General features: G+C 39.3%; 2 protein-coding genes across 3 annotated transcripts in view; one reads left to right on the top strand and one right to left on the bottom strand.

Moving 5' to 3' along the window:
- Window positions 1-10,077: 10,077 nt before the first annotated feature.
- Window positions 10,078-15,306, bottom strand: ghsra (growth hormone secretagogue receptor a). The gene is made up of 2 exons (XM_007245184.4): window positions 14,363-15,306; window positions 10,078-10,556 (listed from the first exon to the last, which is right to left on the bottom strand). Exons 1-2 carry the CDS (start codon window positions 15,213-15,215, stop codon window positions 10,252-10,254), a joined length of 1,158 nt encoding a protein of 385 aa, XP_007245246.2. The 5' UTR covers window positions 15,216-15,306; the 3' UTR covers window positions 10,078-10,251.
- Window positions 15,307-19,037: 3,731 nt separating this feature from the next.
- pld1a (phospholipase D1a) overlaps window positions 19,038-20,005 on the top strand; it is a 39,458-nt gene continuing 38,490 nt past the window's right edge. For both annotated transcript variants that reach the window (XM_022663734.2, XM_022662950.2), the window contains exon 1: window positions 19,038-19,190. The gene's annotated coding sequence lies outside the window, so the exon portion shown is untranslated. The remainder of the gene's footprint in view (window positions 19,191-20,005) is intronic.

Genomic DNA, 20,005 nt, shown 5'->3' with positions numbered 1-20,005 from the left:
TTTCTCATAGCATGTTTTTTTTTTTTTTTTTCTTTTTTTTTCTGTGTATATAAGTGTGTATGAGAGAGATATGTTTATGCGTGTGTGTGTGTGTGTGTGTGGTGGATTGTGTGATTGCGAGTTTGCTGCAGATGTGTAGACCTGCAGCGTTCCAATCGCCAGTAACCTTTATTTTAGTTTGAGGTCCCACTTTATATTAAATATGTTTAATTTAACTGTGTATTCATTTTTATTTAGTGTTGCAGATGTATTAGAGTAGTGCAGCCTCTCCAATCATTGGGGTTAAAGTTGGAAATTAAATGAAGTAAATTATGCACAGAAAAAGATACAAGACGAGAAAGCATACTTTGTTGGAATGTGTTATTAATGACTAATAACTCAGTTATTACAGGCATTTATTTAGTATAAATTGGGACCCTGTAGTTTTTTTTTTATTCTGCAGTAATTGGGAATATGTAGCATATGCAGCATTTCTAGAGCAGTGTATTCGAGATGCGCTGAACCTCCAGCCGAACAGAGATTTATAGCCGGATGTGCATTGTGCGATGCGCATTCGGCGCATTAGCCGTATTAGCCGCTACGTCGCTACATAGTGTTAAAAGCTTCGTTTATTTTACTGTTTTGCCAAAGCAGAGGCGTGTCCACTTTTGTTTTTTACTTTTACTTTTATTTTTTAATACTTTACATGTATATTAAAGTTCTGCAATGAACCTTTTGTGACACTAGAGCTCCTCATTCTTGAATCTAAGTAAAGAAAAGGAAATGATATGGTTAACTTCTGAAGATGATCTGTGATTACACTTTTTATAGATTTAATTTTAGGGATTATTCATAAAAAAAGTGAACAGTGAATTTTTTTAATTTCACTCTGAATAAATAAATAATCAGACTAGGGGTTGCACAGACTATTCAACTAGTTGACTGAGACGTTCACTAATCACCGCAATAGTGAGCTGTCAGCTAGTCTGAATCTGTGTACAATAAAAGTACAATACAAATACTTGTGCAGTGCACGATCAGCTCAAAAGAAAGCATCAAGTTCTAATTGCTAACAAAGAGTTCACAGAAAAAAAAAGAATTGGTATAAAATAGTGACCTTTAGGCCTGTCACAATAATTACATTATCGATTAATCGTACGATAAATCAACATGACCTCAATGATATTTTATAATCGTGATATCTATTCTCTTTTATGTTTATTTGTGCTTTTTTTTCACATATACAGCTCTGAATTAGTTTCTCTGATTTTGCTATTTATGAATAAAGTGAACATTGTTGTTCTATTCTATAAACTACAGACAACATTTCTCCCAAATTCAAAAAAAGAATTGTCATTTATAGTACTTATTTACAGAAAATAAAAAAATGGCTGAAATAAAAAAAAAGATGCAGAGCTTTCAGACCTCAAATAATGCAAAGAAAAAAAACAACAAGTTCATATTCATAAAGTTTTCAGAAAGAGTTCAGAAATCATCAATATTTGGTGGAATAACCCTGGTTGGTTTTTATGCATCTTGGCATCATGTTCTCCTCTCTCCACCAGTCTTACACACTGCTTTTGGATAACTTTATGCTGCTTTACTCCTGGTGCAAAAATTCAAGCAGTTCAGTTTGGTGGTTTGATGGCTTGTGATCATCCACCTTCCTCTTGATTATATTCCAGAGGTTTTCAATTTGGTAAAATCAAGAAACTCATTTTTAAGTGGTCTCATGTTTTTCCAGAGGTGTATAACAATAAACAGTATTTTAAACAATCTTGGTTTAAAAACTGACTAATGCTTTAATAACTGTGACTCCATACACACAGTCTGTACTGCAGTAGGTGAAGAAAAAAGTTTTTAGTCCTCAAACTATGATTAATTAAAATGTTGTTGTCTATAAAAGAATATAATTGCTTTTTTACGCTGTTCTATTATCATTATATCAGTGGCATTAAATCGTCTTAAAATCGCAATAATTTCTGGGATGATATATCGTCCACAAAAACAGCTTATTATGACCGGCCTAGTGAGCTAGGAATCAGGAAACTGTGATTGGTGAACTATGCTTTTGAATAACTACAGTTGACTTTTGTTGAAATTTACTAGTCTTGCAACCCCTAAATCTGACTTTTTTCAGTTTTTTTTTTTGTTTGAGGATGTGATTTAATCGTTGGCATCGTAGTGAATCCAGTATTTTTTCTAAGAAGTGATAAATATAGAGTTTATACACAACTAACACATCAAGCACTTTGTAAAGCAGAGCGTTGGGAGGTTTGGCTCCATCAAACTGTAAAAATATGTTAAAAAATATATATATATATGAATAATAAATGGGCCAAGTAATTATCAATGTGGTAGGAATTAATTTTATATATTTTATTAACATTATCTGCCCTGATAATAGAAATACATATCATATTCAGTAAGACACAAAAGTCATTTTGGTAATTTTGCCTTTTTTTTTTTTTTTTACCTGAAATGTGGAGAAAATTTAGCCCAAGTTCTTTTTTTATAAATATATTTTTTGTTGTTGTTTTTTCGTTCTGTTTTGTGATCTTTTGGTATAAAATTTGTTTGACGATACTTGTTCCATTTCTGTGTGTTTATATTTTGGGCATGTTTTGTTTTAATTGTTCTGTGATTCGTTTTTTTTTCTTGAGTTTCTGATTTTGATAAATGTTTAGAAATCGATTGGCTCCCAAAGTGATCCCTGATCAAAATGTGTTTCCCAAAACTAAAGTATATTTTTACCTCACATGAAAAATAAAAACATTCCATGATTCTTATGATCTGTTTTAAAGAATCATCTTTTATGTTGTATTGTAAATGTTAGACACTTCATATGCATTATATAAAAGAAATTGCCATATCAATTTTAATGTATAGATTTTTTGCAAATAATATCCTATGTATGTAAGACTTAACTGTAACTGTAGCGTATATGTAATATATTTATACTCAATAAATGTTTTAATTTTTTCTGACTTCCGGGTGTATTTTTGGATGATTGTGAGTAAATGCTCTATGTCTTTATGTCTATACTGTCAGGATCCAGTAAAAACTCAAGAAAACTTTGTGTGATAATCAAATAATCGATGGGGACTGTATCTGTCTACAATATTATTTGGTTGTAATCAACCAAATAATAATCAGGATTACACTATGTTAAATAATCGTCAGGGTGACGCTATGTCGAATAATCGCAGGGTGACACTATGTCGAATAATCGCAGGGTGACACTATGTTAAATAATCGTAGGGTGACATTATGTTGAATAATCGTCAGGGTGACACTTTGTGGTTGTTGAATAATCGCAGGGTGACACTATGTTAAATAATCGTAGGGTGACATTATGCTGAATAATCGTCAGGGTGACACTTTGTGGTTGTTGAATAATCGCAGGGTGACACTATGTCGAATAATCGCAGGGTGACACTATGTTAAATAATCGTAGGGTGACACTTTGTGGTTGTTGAATAATCGCAGGGTGACACTATGTTAAATAATCGTAGGGTGACATTATGTTGAATAATCGTCAGGGTGACACTTTGTGGTTGTTGTATAATCGCAGGGTGACACTATGTCGAATAATCGCAGGGTGACACTATGTTAAATAATCGTCAGGGTGACACTTTGTGGTTGTTGAATAATCGCAGGGTGACACTATGTCGAATAATCGCAGGGTGACACTATGTTAAATAATCGTCAGGGTGACACTTTGTGGTTGTCGAATAATCGCAGGGTGACACTATGTCGAATAATCGCAGGGTGACACTATGTCGAATAATCGCAGGGTGACACTATGTTAAATAATCGTAGGGTGACATTATGTTGAATAATCGTCAGGGTGACACTTTGTGGTTGTTGAATAATCGCAGGGTGACACTATGTTAAATAATCGTAGGGTGACATTATGCTGAATAATCGTCAGGGTGACACTTTGTGGTTGTTGAATAATCGCAGGGTGACACTATGTCGAATAATCGCAGGGTGACACTATGTTAAATAATCGTAGGGTGACACTTTGTGGTTGTTGAATAATCGCAGGGTGACACTATGTTAAATAATCGTAGGGTGACATTATGTTGAATAATCGTCAGGGTGACACTTTGTGGTTGTTGTATAATCGCAGGGTGACACTATGTCGAATAATCGCAGGGTGACACTATGTTAAATAATCGTCAGGGTGACACTTTGTGGTTGTTGAATAATCGCAGGGTGACACTATGTCGAATAATCGCAGGGTGACACTATGTTAAATAATCGTCAGGGTGACACTTTGTGGTTGTCGAATAATCGCAGGGTGACGCTATGTCGAATAATCGCAGGGTGACACTATGTCGAATAATCGCAGGGTGACGCTATGTCGAATAATCGCAGGGTGACGCTATGTCGAATAATCGCAGGGTGACACTATGTTAAATAATCGTCAGGGTGACGCTATGTCGAATAATCGCAGGGTGACACTATGTCGAATAATCGCAGGGTGACACTATGTTAAATAATCGTCAGGGTGACACTTTGTGGTTGTTGAATAATCGCAGGGTGACACTTTGTGGTCGTCGAATAATCACCGGGGTGACACTGTTGTTGAATAATTGGCACATAATCATTGGAATATTGCCACATATTCTAGTTTGTTTAACACTTTTTAGTTTACTAAATAATTCCATACGTTTATTTTTTTGTTTGTTTCTATAAAGTGTGGATAAGTTTAGTATTAATCTACAACATAGAACATTTAAATTAAATAACAAAAAAAAAACGGTATTTTAGATGACTGTAGATGGTTGGTAATTAAAGACCATTTCAGCTTTATATTAATTGCGCAGAAATGTGAACAAATCATTGGAATCTCTTCAGATTTTAATCTCTTTGATGTATAAAAGGAGTCTCAGCCTTCATTGAGCACTTCTGGTCTCTTCTTTCTCTCAGTTTGTGACTCATATCCGCGCTCTCTGTGCCGGGTTTTCACACTTGGCAGGTTTGTGATTAATCACAGTCGACACTTTTGCACGTCTTCAGCTTCACTCTCAATTCCCGGCACGGTCCCGCCGTTTCCTGATGTTCCTCAGCCGTTTGATTCGCTGATGATTATGGACGACCTTTCATGCAGCTGAAAGTTTGAGCACACCTTTGGGGTCACCTGAGGTCACCTGGGGTCACCTGAGGTTAGGTGTGGACCCTCAGATCAGGTAATAGAGCAGGATTAATGAGAGTGGGGCCCCTGCCGGGAGCTAGGGGCCGAGGTGAGTTATTACTGGCGTGGCTTTATGTCCTGAAGTTTATAGCGCCGTCATTAAAAGAGGACCAGCCATGATAAAAGTCAGATTCAAGGACCCTCGGGAACTTCTGGATGATGGCGCCACCTCTCTCAGAGGTCAGCTCTAATCAGGAAACAAGTTCCCACCATGCTGTGCTTCAAATTTAAATTTCATATACAGGGAATGGACTAAAAAAGCTGAAACACCTGGTTTTAGAGCACAATAATTGATTGTGGTGACGGACAGTTCTGGTGGAAACAGGAGAGTTGAGGTGCACATTGAATTCTGCGTGATTTGATCAGCCGTGGTTTAATGTTTTTTATTGGATACAATCCGGGTTAGCACCCGAACATCCCTTTCAGACAGCTTCCTCTTACAGCGTCCACAGTTAATCCTGTTGGATGTGGTTGGTCCTTCTTGGTGGTTAATGCTGACATTACTCTGGATACCGTGGCTCTTGATGCTGCATCACAAAGACTTGCTGTCTTGGTCACAGATGCTCCAGCAAGACGTGCACCAACAATTTGTCCTCTTTTGAACTCTGGTATGTCCCCCATAATGTTATAGTGTGCATTGCAATATTTAGAGCAAAACAGTGCTCTTACCCTGCTAATTGAACCTTCACACTCTTACAGCTCTTACTGGTGCAATAATGTGCAATTAATGAAGATTGGCCACCAGGCTGCTCCAATTTAGTCATGAAACCTCCCACACTAAAATGATGACAGGTGTTTCAGTTTCATTGTCCAACCCCTGTATGTCTACATTGGTGCTTGAAAGTAAAATATATAATATTTCTGCATAAATATGACTTAAATGTCCTAAAAGAGGGTAAGAGAAGACATTTTTTAAACAGATGAGACAAAACTATTATACTGGGTATATGTATTTATTTATGAAGGAAAATGGTCCAATATTACATATTTGTGTATTTAGAGAGATTTAAAAAATATATACATAAATATATAAATACAAAAACTATACAAAGTGTGGAAGTAATCAGTCGTAGAAATGTAAATGAAATGTAGAATCTACTAATGATCAGTGATGGTTTGGATAAAGAGACATGTCTGATATCTGCTGGTGTTGATCCACTGTGTTTTATTATCAAGTAGAACAGTAGAATACTGTAATGATTATATGTAATTGTGGAGTAATGTAATCGAGAAGTACTGTAATGTAATTAAATGTAATTAGAGTGTACTGTAATGTACTGAGATGTATTGTATTCAGGCGTAGATGTCTCTGCCGGCTGAGTCAGAGTGAAGACGGCCTTTACAGCTTGACTCGGGCTCCTGAGGACACGACAGTGATTCATCACCAGCCATTTTACTGTCGCCTCACCCGTCCTCACTCTGATGTGATGGGCTGGTGATATCTCTGTGGCTGTTTGAGGTTAGAAGGCTGACAACCGTGACTTCATTTCAGCCTGGAAATCTATCAAACTGATTAATTACTGGAGTTGTAAAGGAATTAGTAGTATTTTACTGCTGTGTTTATATATATATATATATATATATGTGTGTATATATGATTAAAATGGGATTATTTACTGGTTATTTACTGGTTTCAAAAGTACTTAAAGTATTAAAAGTAATATAAGAAGAAAAAGAAAGCCATTTAGGACAAAAGCCTAGGCCACGCCTACTATACGCTATATATGCGCTATATATGTTCTATATATGTTTCTATATATGTTTATATCACAGTATTTATCTGGATAGGGGTTTTATTAAACAATAAGAAGCCAGAATTTAAAAAAGCTGAAATGAAATAGGAGTAACGAGGTTGTTTTTTTTTAATCTAAGGAGTAGAAAATTCAGACAATTTAAGAAAATGTAAGAAATGAGGGTAAAAAGTATTTCTATATTTTACTGGTAGAGAGAAGAACAAACAAACCTGTTATATATGATTTTTGAACATTTGTTTTATTGAGCCAATCAGCTGTAGTTTATCAGGGTTAAATATATGCACTCTGCAGACAGACGCTTTCAATTAACAGTGTGCAGAAAATCACATAAATGCAAGACTATGCCATACTGCTATTTACACATGAACACATTTAATAATATATTTACATCATTATATACAGAATTACAGCATTCATTAACAAATAGCTCAGTATTTACAGCATCTATAACCCTCAACACAATCAGTCTGTAGTCCACAATGATATTAAGAGGGTTTATGAAGCATATATATGCCATATATGAGAGGTTTATTAAGCTGGGCTTATTTCTTCACCATGCATGAATCAACACCTCCATCTCTTCCATGTTGATATTTCTTACAATTATGAATAAATAAAGCCTGGCACTCCTGTTGTGTATACTGTATTACTGCAGACATGGCAGGAGACCTGAGTAGCTAATTTACAGATTTTACAGATGGGCAAATTACCGACACTCACAAAAACACCCAGGTGAACATGATTCCTCAAGCCCTGTTCACACCTAAAATTATCCTGCAGCTTAGATCATCTGTTTTTACAGGATGCTAGTTTTTAGTTATAGGAACCAAGATAGCATGAACTATTGGTCCAAGCTCACAGGGGGTAGTGTAAGCCATGCGGAATCTGAATATGTAAATCTGAATTCCCATATTATACTCGACAATGGTGGTGTTGGTAAAACCGTCTCAGGCAAAATTCCATATTATACTTGGCAGCCGGAGTCATGGTACAAACGTTTCAAACCAATTCCCATTTGTTGTTTCGCAACCAGGTGTTGGCGAAAGTGTCTTGGGCCAATTCCCATATTAGACTCTGCAACCGGTGTGTTGGCAAAAGCATCTTGGGCCAATTCAGATATGATACTCTGCAACCAGGGTGTAGGCAAAAGTTGCTTGAGACAATTCACATAATATACTCAGCAATCGGAGTAAATGGCAAATCTGCCTCAGGAAAATTACCTGGGTGTTGGCTTAACCATCTCGGGTCAATTCCCATATTAGTATATGCAGCTCATTTCAAGTGCCATATCATACTGGGCAACTTGGGTGTTGGCGAAGGGAGCAGCTTGGGCCATCCGTGGTGTTGGGAAAAGCGGCTTGGGCCAATTCACATATCATCGGCAACTGAAGTGTTGGCATATGTAGCTCAGACCAATTGTTCTGGTATACTCTGCAACCAGAGAGTTGGTAAAAGCAACACATGTCAATTCCCATGTTAAACCAAACATCTGCAGTATTTGCAAAAATGTCTCAGGCCAATTCCCATATCATACTGGACAACTGGACTGTTGGGAAGAGCAGGTTGGACAAATTATTATCCCATATTATACTCAGCAACTGGGGTGTTGGCAAAAGCAACTCAAGTCAATTCCCATATTAGTCTCAGCAACTGGGGTGTTGGCAAAAGCGTCTTGTGCAAATTCACATATTATGCTCAGCAACCGGAGTGTTGCCATATAATGGGGTGTTGGCAAATGCATCACTGGCAAATTCCAATACTATACTAGGCAACCAGAGAGTTGCCAAAGGCATCTTGGGTTAATTTCCATATTATACTCAACAACCAGTGTTTTGACAAAAGTGTCTTGGGCCAATTTCCATATTATACTCAACAACTAGTGATTTGACAAAAGTGTCTTGGGCCAATTTCCATATTATACTCAACAACCAGTGATTTGACAAAAGTGTCTTGGGCCAATTTACATATTTTACTCTGCAACCAGGGTGTTAGCACATACAGCTCAGGCCAATTCCCATATCATCCTGGGCAACTGGGGTGTAGGCAAAGGTAGTTTGGGCCAATTCCCTTATTATCAACTTCAGTGTTTGCAAAATGTCTCAGGCCGGTTGTCATATTATGCTTAGCAACTGGAGTGTTGGCCAATTCTTATATAATAAGCTGCAACTGGGGGCGATGCAACTCTAACTCAGCTTGTGGTGTTCAGTCAGACATGGCTAAGATAACCCTGATTTTCACATCAATGCATGACCAGGACTAAATGTGGTCACAGGTTACCCTAGAAAATGTCTAATTCAGAGACTAATTCCAGAGACGTGTCCTACCACAGGAAATCATGTTCACCTGCAGGCTAAGACAGGAGATGACACGTCACATTTGAGGCACACAGTTAGCGTTAGCATGAACATAGCACAGCGCCTTCGCTTCTCTGGATCAGGAGCGAGAGGACGCTGCTGTATCTACAGTGCTCGTTTTGTCCTCCAGATATTTACGTTATTTAAGGCAACAGATGTTCTCTGACTCGTTCTACCGCATTTCTTTCACCACGTCCTCAACACGTCCTCGCCGCCGACTTTAAGACAGCCTCGAGGCTGTTAATGACCTGCAGCGCTCCTCCTCCTCCGTCCTCCCTGATCGCCTGATGGTCTGATGGTTGATGATTCCTCTTTGATCTCTTTAAGGTCCTCTGCCCAGAGTTCTGATCATCATATGAAGCATTTTAAAGTCTGATCTGATCTGATAAGACAGTAGAAGAAGATGTGCGTCTGAATCCAGTCACTGATTAATCCTGTTCACAGTGGATCCGAAGTGCGGAGGGAGGGATTTGTGCTTGCTGTGTTTCTGTGGATTCTACGGGAAGTGGAATGAATGAGATCAGGAACATGGGAACGCTACAGCAGTACCTCTACTGTTAGACTGTTGTTGTGACTATATGGCCAAAAGTAATGGGACACCTGCTCACTCATTCATTGTTTCTTCTGAAATGAAGGATATTGAAAATAGTTTTTCTTGACTTTAAGACTTCATTAAAAAATAGTGTCAATGGATAAAAAAAAATAGATTAATCACAACCATATTTATTGATTAGCTTTGATTAATCGCACTTGTTCTTCTTAAAACGCAAGTTTTTATAGTTTTATAGATTTTTAAATGTAACCAAAATAATAATTGTAAGAAATGTCTTCACAGAAAAGGACAATGAACAAGCAGGTGTCCATGTACTTTTGGCTATCCAACTACTTTGATGCCCCCAAACTACAGATCCATCCCCCTGTCCCTGAATGAGGATGATGAGGGTGTCCATGTTTCTGGGAGTCACAGGCTGACGGTGGATTCGTTGAGTCCCGGGCAGCTCTCAGCCCTCGTGACGGACGCTCCCCGGCGCTGGCGCCCCTGGATCCCGAACAGGCGGCACACGGCGGCCCTGTACTTCTCGGACATGATGTTGTAGAGGATGGGGTTGATGGCAGCGCTGAGGTAAAACAGCACGAAGGAGATGAGGCTGCAGTACTGACTGATCAGAGACATGATCGGAGAACCGGCGGCCGACGAGGTGGAGATCAGAAACCGGACCACGTGGAAGGGGATCCAGCACAGCACGAAGGCCAACACCACCACGGCTGAGAAGAGAGAGGATAGAGTTAGAAAAGAGTTTGGAATAGATTTAATATAAACTTTTTAAATAAATGCGCGTTGTGTTGTTATGTGGCCTTTCACTTTGTTTAGGCTTGAGTTCAGATGCCTGTTCAGAAACGTCCTGCAGTCAGCAGCAGCATCAGCGAGTTTGGGCAGCTTTACACACGAGGTCAGTGATGAAAGCAATGAATTGTAACAATGACAATGATGATTTTTGGATGATTAATGTCTTGTTCTGTTAACAGACTGGAAGGGTTTATGTTATCTAATGTTTATATTAACTGCTGCTAAACATAAAGTTACTTTTTCATAAAGATTATTTTTTATAAAAGGACACCATCATTAGAAGGGCTCTAAGTAGTGCATTGTGGTCCAGAGTTTGCTGTTTGGGAAACAGCTTTAATGTTTAACATTTCATTTCATCATTTCATCATTTTCGCCACCAAAGAAAAAATTTAAAACACAGGACACAATGGTATTGAGTGCAGTATATAACAGAATTGACATGCCAATACATAATAATAATAATAATAATAATAATAACCAAATCTGTTTTTATATTATTTTGAAATATTAGGTGACAGTAAATGCAATGTGGAGTAACATGTTTAAGTTAGAAAGTCACAAAGTCACCTTTGGTTGGATTTAACTAATAAACAGAAGTATAAAATCTTTTTTTTATGATTATTTCCGCAAAAATATTATTGTATTTCTGCAAATGTTGGTTTCAGTCACTATAGGGTGGGCTTTGATTCATTTTAGCAAATGTGCCGCCCAATGTCAAACCTGCTCCTACGCCTTTGTTTAAATCAGTGGTACAGCTGACTATTTTAATATTTTATGTGGACTATTATTTCAGATGTTTAAAGCTCACCTCCCGTCGTTTTTTCTTTCATTTTAAAATGTCTAGTTGTGGTCTCTAGTATGAATGAATGACATGTGAGCCGTTTTTGTAAAAAAAAAAAGTGCTCAGGTGTCTCTGTATAGCTCTTTTTTAATGGACTGTTTTAGGGGTGTGTCCAAAATGACCGGATTCCAGCTTTGCTCATGAATATTCATACATGCAAACAGCATGCAAATATCTCTCCTCTGATTGGCTAGGAGCACTGCGACGCCCCTCCACCGCTCTGCCGCTCACTGCCTCCCACCTCCTAACTGATGAGCGGTGATGTTGCGTCGCTTCAGCTCCGCCTCTGGGAGTTTCTCGAGCCGAGGTGGGCTGGTGTGTGAGTTTCTGCCTACGTAGGCAGAAAGATAATTCAAAATTCACCCGTTTTTCGGAGGGGGGGAGGGGGGATTTCTTTGCTTAGCTCCTGCAGACAATGGGGGCTGCAAAACAGTTTAATGTGCAGGTGTACACATTCAACTCGGAGAGACCTACTGTATTCCACAAAAAACAAGAAAAATCGGATTTTCGCGGAAGGTGAGCTTTAAGATAATCCTGATTTCCAAAGTCAACCAACCTATTAAATTCAATGCGTTTTATATTAATATTGTTAAATGCAATTTCTATTTGGGACAAAAAAATTGTCTGAACAAGCCTAGCTACTGTCACAGCCCTATCTTGCACTTCAAGTGTTAGCATATTGCTAAGACTAAGGCTAACGCTAAACTTGCAAATGTTCTAATCAGTGGTACAGCTTGCTAAGGCACACCAGAATATGAGGCGCATCATCAATAAATGTCTATTTTCTGGTCTATTTTCATACATAGGGCGCACCAGATTATAAGACGCATTATGCAACACTAGTAAGGTTTCCCCGCAAGGTGAGACTGCTAATGCTAATGCTGCTCCAGCAGTGCTAGACAGGGTTAGCAGCAGGCTAGAGGCTGATAATAATACTCACCTCTGAATGCTGATAGAGCTAGCACTTAGTGCAGTTAGCAGCTAATGCTAATACTGCTTAAGTCAACTAAACTGAAACTCCTTCATAACTCTGTACTTCAGCTGAGTGACTTTACTGCTCCTTAATAATTGAATGGTAGAATTCATATATAAGACGCACTGGATTATAAGGTGAACTGACAATTTTTGGGAGATTTTGGGAAAATTAAATGATTTTAAGTTCACCTTATAGTGCGAAAAATACGATACTGCAAAAAATGTGACTACTTTTGGGTGCTGATTTTTTAAATTCATGTTCTCTCTAGCGCCCTCTAGCACACTTACACCTGTACTTCACCAGGATCAGTGCACCAGATGACCTGCCCCATATTGCTAAACTACATTAGCTATTTAGATCAGTATCTCAACTGTGCTGCTCTAAATGTAGGCTGTTCTGAGGACGTCAAACCTGCAGATCCTCATCAGAACACCAGATGACCACTTTGGCTTCGCTCCAGAGATAAAGGGCAGTGTTAATATTCCTATTCAGATCTGTTCGGCCACCAATACGCCCCATTAAAATACACAACCCCGACCGCCTCCAGCCACATGACTCTATTTCACGCTCCATTATGTCCTAAAATATAATCATAACGTAACATATTCTGCACCACCCTCTGATTCATCTGCTCTTCATGCAGCTGGAGGGCAAAGCGCAACCCTGTCCAACACGGGGTAAAATGGAAAAAGGAAAATGTATTATTATTCTTTAACTGATCCTAGTGGAACATAATTTTGGTCATCTTTTTGTTTCTCCATTGCAACACTTTAACTTTCTACCTACCAATTTTCCAGCCAATCAGATTATATGTCCAATTGTTTTTTGACATCCCTTCTAAATAACATCTAAAACATCTGAACCAACTGGTATTATGCCAAATCTGGGCTAAAGTGGTATAAAGCCCCAAGCATTGTGTTCCAGCAGTAGTGACGTCAACCATCACAAGTCCGTAGCAGTAATGCCGACCAATCAGCACTCAGTTGTAGCAATTCCAGTAAGAACTTAGTAGTAATGATCTCAACAATCATTACAGTAGTAGTAATGTAAACGACCATCACTCATTAGTAGTAATACCAACCTATCATCACTCAGTAGAACTAGTGCCAATCAATCATCACTCAGTAATGACAACCACTTATTATTTATTAAGAGTACTGCTAACAATTGGCACCTTAGTAATGATCTCAACAATTTAAACTCAGTGGCAGTCATATCAGCCAATCAGCACTCAGTAGACATTGTGCTAATCAGTTATCATTTAGTGGTAGTAATGTCAGCAATCAACACTCATTAGTAGTAATACCAACAATCAGTATTCAGTAGTAGTAATGCAAACTAATTAGCATTCAGTAGTATTTATAATAATAATCACAACCCTTTAGTAGTAATGCCAACAATCATCATTCATTGACAGTGACAGTGAGTCAACCAATCTTCACTTAGTATTAGAAGTGCGATCCAATTAGCACTCAGTAGTAGAAATGCCAGCCAATCTGTTATCAGTAAAACAATGCCAACTATCAGCAATCAGTAGAAGTAATGCCGACAATCAATACTCAGAAGCACTAATTTCAACCAATCAGCACTCACTAGAAGTAATGCCAACCATTAGTACTCAGAAGCACTAATTTTAACCAATCAGTACTCAGAAGCACTAATTTCAACCAATCAGCACTCACTAGAAGAAATGCCAACCATTAGTACTCAGAAGCACTAATTTCAACCAATCAGCACTCACTAGCAGTAATGCCAACAATTAGTACACAGAAGCAATAATAAACACTGTGCGTAACGTGCGCTCTCGTGCGTAAAGCACTTTTGGAGACCCTTTCAGAAAATTATAGTTAGTCTCTCTCTCTCTCTCTCTCTCTCTCTCTCTCTCTCTCTCTCTCTCTCTCTCTCACCCAGTAGCTTCACGCTCTGTCTGTGGCTCTTTTCCCTCGCGGAGCTCCGCGCGTCCGCGCGCCGTCCCCGGCTCAGCTTCCGGCCGATCAGGGTGTACAGCACGCACAGGCAGAGCGCGGGCAGCGCCACGAGCGCACCGCTGACGCACACCACAGCGGAGAGCAGCCCGGACTCCACCGCGCGCCGCGTGGCCGTGCACTCGCTCGCGCTCCAGCTCCAGCTCCCGGTGCCGTTCAGGGTCCAGTTCGCGCTCCAGCTCTCGTCGCCGGTGTCGTTTTCGTGTCCGAGCTCGAGCCCGCCGCCCTCCTCCACTCCCACCAGCGCGAGCACGGGCGCGGCGCTGCAGGCGCTCACGGCCCACAGCGCGAGGATGACGGCGCGCACGCGGCGGCGCGTCACGGCCACCTTGGCGTGCAGGGGGAAGCGCACGGCCAGGTAGCGGTGCACGCTCAGAGCCGCGATGCTGAGCGCCGTGCAGTGCGTGCAGCTCTCGCTCACGAAGTGGAACAGCTTGCAGACTGCGCCGCCCAGCGGCCACGGCCGGTAGCGCCACACGCGCTGCAGGTCCAGCGGCATGCACGCGAACACCAGGAGGTCGGAGAGAGCCATGCTGCGCAGGTAAAGGTTGGTGGTGGTGCGCATGTCCCGGTACCGACTCACCACCACGATGGTCGTCAGGTTTCCCGCCACTCCAGCCACGAACAGCACGGCGCACGCCACCGTAGCGGCCACCAGCGCGGGCACGGGGAAAAGCGCGAGCGGTGGAGGGGGTGGCTGCTGCTGGTGGTGCCCCGGGGCCCCCGGGACGGTGCAGCGCGCGCAGTCCGAGCGGTTGGTGGTGCCCGCGGGCATCACTGCTGCTGCCGGTGCTGCTGCTGGTGCTGATCCTGCAGCTGCTGCGCTCGAGCTGAACAAGCTTCTGAAAGAGAGGAGAGTAGATGAGGTGCGTGTGTGGGGGGGGGGGGTGTGTGCGCGGCTCGAGACATGACCACGCCCCCTATCAACAACATGATGGAGGTGTGGGTGGAGTCAAAGGAAATGTGAGAAAAAGTCCTACAACACCTACCTATATCTTACCCTGGGCTTCCCTTCTCAGGCCACTTTATTGGAAACACCCACCTTCCCATCAGCTTGCGATTCCAATCTCTGGCCACTTTATTAGAAACACCTACCTTTCTATCAACATGTGCTTCCATACACTGGCCACTTTATTGGAAATACCTACCTTCCCATCACCTTGTGCTTACTGGCCTACACCTAATTCACTACTTTCTTGTGGTTCATTAGAAACACCTGAAATCACTGGCCACTTTATTGGAAATACCTACCTTCCAATCACCCTGTGTTTCCACTCAGTGACCACTTTATTGGAAACACCTACGTTCCCATCACTTTGTGCTTCCAACCACTGCCCAGTTTATTAAAAACACCCACCTACCCCCACACACACACACTGTATCTATCCACTAGATGGAGACAAAAGTGTTTCAAAAGCTGTACAGTACTTGGAGGAACGTTGTTTCGTTTCACTGTGTACTCTGTATATAGCTGAAATGACAATAAAAACCACTTTGACTTTTGAGATGAGCACGCGGGGTCAGTGGTGCTGGAGCTGAAAGGTGTTTTTAGGTTTTGAAAAGCAGGATGTCTGACACCTGTTAAACCTGCAGGACAGATCACTTCCTGTTAAACAGCTCAGCACAATGCCTCGCTTTTACTTCTGCCTTTATTGAAACTGGTAATGCACTGAGGATCACCTTCATTAAGAGTGTTGCTGAGATTTATAAAGAAAATGTGATTGAGAATATTCTAAATTTAAGATTTAGAATTTAAGTAGAAGTAGAAGCAGAACTGTGGTCCTCTTTTTTGGGGGGAATTTTGATTGATTATTGCTTTTGGATTTTGGATTTTTAGTGTAAGTAATTGTTGTTCCTTTATTTTGGAATTATTTGGATATTTACTTTTAATATGCACTATATTGCCGAACACACTGGATTGTCGGCCTCTGCACGCATTCTGAATTTTAGTGACATCCCATTCTTAGTCCATAGGGTTTAATATAATTTCAGACCACCCGTTTGGAACCTTTAACAGCTTCAACTCTTCTGGCATGATTTTCCACATTTAGTTTAGCAGTTAAACAAACTAAATGTAATTAGCATTATACCTAATGCCAGGCATGAGCTACAGACTATAAAACCCCAGCAGAAAAGTACAACAAAAATGTGATCAGAATTCCCCTCAAGGGGGCCCCTCCCACTAGTTATTGACTTTACAATATAGTACAATATAACCAGACTGGAACATGTTCAGCAGTATCCACTCTTTTTAACCCGAGAACAGATAAAGCTACTGATTCACTGACATTGACACACCAAAGCAACTGTACATGTCCTTACTCATCTTATTTAACTAAACTGAGTTTTATATGGTTTTATTTGTGGTTGTGCTCTGTCTGAACTCTCTTGGATGTGATAATTTGAGGAGTTGAAGATAAGGTGGAGTATTGACCATCTTAAGCCCTATCCAGACGGGATTAGTTTCTCAGGGGGTCATGGGGTAATTTTCTCTGTGAGTTTTTTACTGTCCAGAACGACCATGTATGTGTTTTTCTCAGACGTCCTCTGAGAAATTTACAGGCTGAATTATCTACTGTTTTTCTCTGAACTCCGTGGTCCTCCGGTAATTTTAGGCCTGTTCGGACGCAAATCTCAGTTTTGTTACGTCGTGGTTAATAAAATAGCTATTTATTCACTGCTGCGCACCGTATTTACACTTTGGGCGCATGTTTCCACGGAGATCCACGTAAAAAAAAAAAAAAAACACAACAGCGAGTGGAAATGGAGGAGCTACTGAACATGATGTCATGTGACCGAGAAAAAAAACTAAAAACTCACTGATCCTCCTGTTTTTTCAATTGCAGTCCGGATGCAAGAGTTTTATCACTGAGTAGAAGTGTGAAATATTTTTCACAGACGTCCTTCTGAGAAACTAATCCTGTCTGGATAGGGCTTAATTCAATTTCCTGATCTTACTAACTTTTGCTCTTGTGACCAAATGCAATCAAATCCCCACAGCATTGATGTATTTGTTCTAAGCAATATATTCTAGTGGGAAGTCTTAAAAGACAGTAGAGACAACAAAAGCAGGATAAGAATTTTTCATAAAAAATGTAATACCCATTCAGAGAAAACCCTGAATGAATGAGCAGGTGTCCCAACAGTTTTGTCCATATAGTATAGTTTATAGTGTAACAGGTGTATCTGATGCACCACACCCAATACAGATAGCAGTAAACCACGACTGAAAAATGATAATAATATACCTCCCATCTCCTCCTCCGGACCGAGGGCTGAGGCATGGGGTGGGAGGAGTCACGCCCTGATTACAGAAAAACACCAGCATTGCGCCACGATACCTACCTCATCATTCTGACTCATTCTGGTCAAACACTGTCCTGAGCAGAACTGCACAATAACTTTTGTTTGATTGTAGATCACCAGAGTATGAACCCAAGATATGTCATGTTTTATCTCTTAAACTTTTAACATTTAATTTATTACTATACCTCCATTTTTGCATTTCAGCCCTGCAACATATTTTTAAAAATTATTTATTTATTTATTATATATTTATTTATTTTAGCATAAATTATGGTAATTTTACTTTACTGGAGTAATTATTTTTCAGACGACTTTTTACTTCTACTCCTTTATTTAGAATAATGAAATTAGAATATCATTGAAAAGTTACGTGAAACTCATATATTATATAGATGTATTACACACAGAGTGGTCTATTTTAAGTGTTTATTTTTTATATTATTGTTTATTATTACGGCTTACAGCCAATGAAAACCCAAAAATGAGTGTCTTAGAAAATTAGATTTTTATATAAGACTAATTGGTACTTTTGGCACTGTGGGCAGTGTGTCAAGTCCTGCTGGAAAATGAAATCCCATCATGAAATCTCCATAAAAGTTGTCAGCAGAGGGAAGCATGAAGTGCTGTAAGAACACTGCTCTTTTATCAATCAATAAATTAACCATATATACAGCTCTGGAAAAAAATAAGAGACCACTTCAGTTTCTAAATCTAAATTTTGCTATTTATAGGTTTATGTTTGAGTAAAATGAACATTGTTGTATTATTCTATAAACTACAGACAACATTTATCCCAAATTCCAAATATAAATATGCCATTTAGAGCATTTATTTGCAGAAAATGAGAAATGGCTGTAATAACAAAAAAGTGCAAAGAAAACAAGTTTATATTTATAAAGTTTCAATAGTTCAGAAATCAATATTTAGTGGAATAACCCTGGTTTGTTTTTAATCACAGTTTTTATGCATCTTGGCATCATGTTCTCCTCCACCAGTCTTACACACTGCTTTTGGATAACTTTATGCTGCTTTACTCCTGGTGCAAAAAATTAATTTATATTCCAGAGGTTTTCAATTTGCTAAAATCAAAGAAACTCATATTTTTTAAAGTAGTCTCTTATTTTTTCTCTCAACTTAACTCTAGTGTGATTGGTTAAGGATTCCCCTCACTGTCCTTTAAGGGTCCCAGTGGGCGTTGCTTCAAGAACTGCGCTACTCTATCTGATTGGGCTAGGGAAAGTACATGACACGTGGTGTAAAGTTAAGCCCCGCCCCCTACAAAGTTGCTTGGCTGCGTGTGATCTGGAGCAGTTCAGTCAGTGTGTTTGGAGCTAAGCTGGGGAAGTGTGTGTTTTGTGTGTGTATCGTGTTGTTAAGAGTGTGTGTGTGTGTGTGTGTGTGTGTGTGTGTGTTAAAATGAGGAACAGTGGCGTGTAATCAACAGGTCAGTGCACTTTCTGTTCCATTTACACACTTTTTATATTGTGTTTAAAGCTATTGTTTGTGTTGTTTTGGAATTGTCCGTTCCCCCTTAAATGGTGCAGCAGTTACATTAGGGCGCCTGAGGCGCCCTAATGTAACTGCTGCACCATTTAAGGTGGAACGGACAATTCCTGTCAGAAGCCAGCTAAATCCAAATATAATTATTTTTAAATGTGTTTTAATTAAAAATATAGTCTTTATAGTCTGCACCATTTAAGGTGGAACGGACAATTCCTGTCAGAAGGCAGCTAAATCCAAATATAATGTTTTTTTAATGTGTTTCAATGAAAAATATAGTCTTTACAATGTTAGAAATAAGTCACATTTAAGGAAAAACGCTTTATTTATTATTTTATTTTTTACCTTTAGAAATGAGAAAAACTGTAAATACAACGGGTTTCTAAAATTGTGTCACATATATAACTTATAAAGAAAAATATATTTTTATCTGGACCAATTTTTTTATCTGCTGTCTGAACAAAAAAACTGATTTAAAAATGTCACATTAAATGTATTTTTGCTGGTTAATCGCACTGTATTATATTTTAATTTATAAAGAAATGAATCAGATTTAAGCCACATTTACTTAACTTACAACCGAAGTGTTCCAAAATGAACTGAAAAAAAGTATATGTATGAAATTCACATTGTCATGTGTCTTACAGTGGTATGAAAAAGTTTGGGCATCCCTGATACTTTTCTGTATTTTTCCTTTATAAATCATTGGTTATTAGAGTCAGCAATTTCAGTTATATATATATCATAAAGCAGATGAAC

The sequence above is a fragment of the Astyanax mexicanus genome, chromosome 18, assembly GCF_023375975.1.
Source record: "Astyanax mexicanus isolate ESR-SI-001 chromosome 18, AstMex3_surface, whole genome shotgun sequence".
Classification (NCBI taxonomy): Eukaryota; Metazoa; Chordata; class Actinopteri; order Characiformes; family Acestrorhamphidae; genus Astyanax; species Astyanax mexicanus.
Note: the sequence above shows the minus strand (reverse complement) of the source record. Positions and strands in the feature narration are given on the sequence as shown.

Coding starts and splice junctions, on each gene's coding strand:
- ghsra (XM_007245184.4), bottom strand. CDS start 15,215: ATGCCCGCGGGCACCACCAACCGCTCGGACTGCGCGCGCTGCACCGTC. Junction 10,557..14,362: donor ACAGAGCGTGAAGCTACTGG/GTGAGAGAGAGA, acceptor CTCTCTTCTCAG/CCGTGGTGGTGTTGGCCTTC.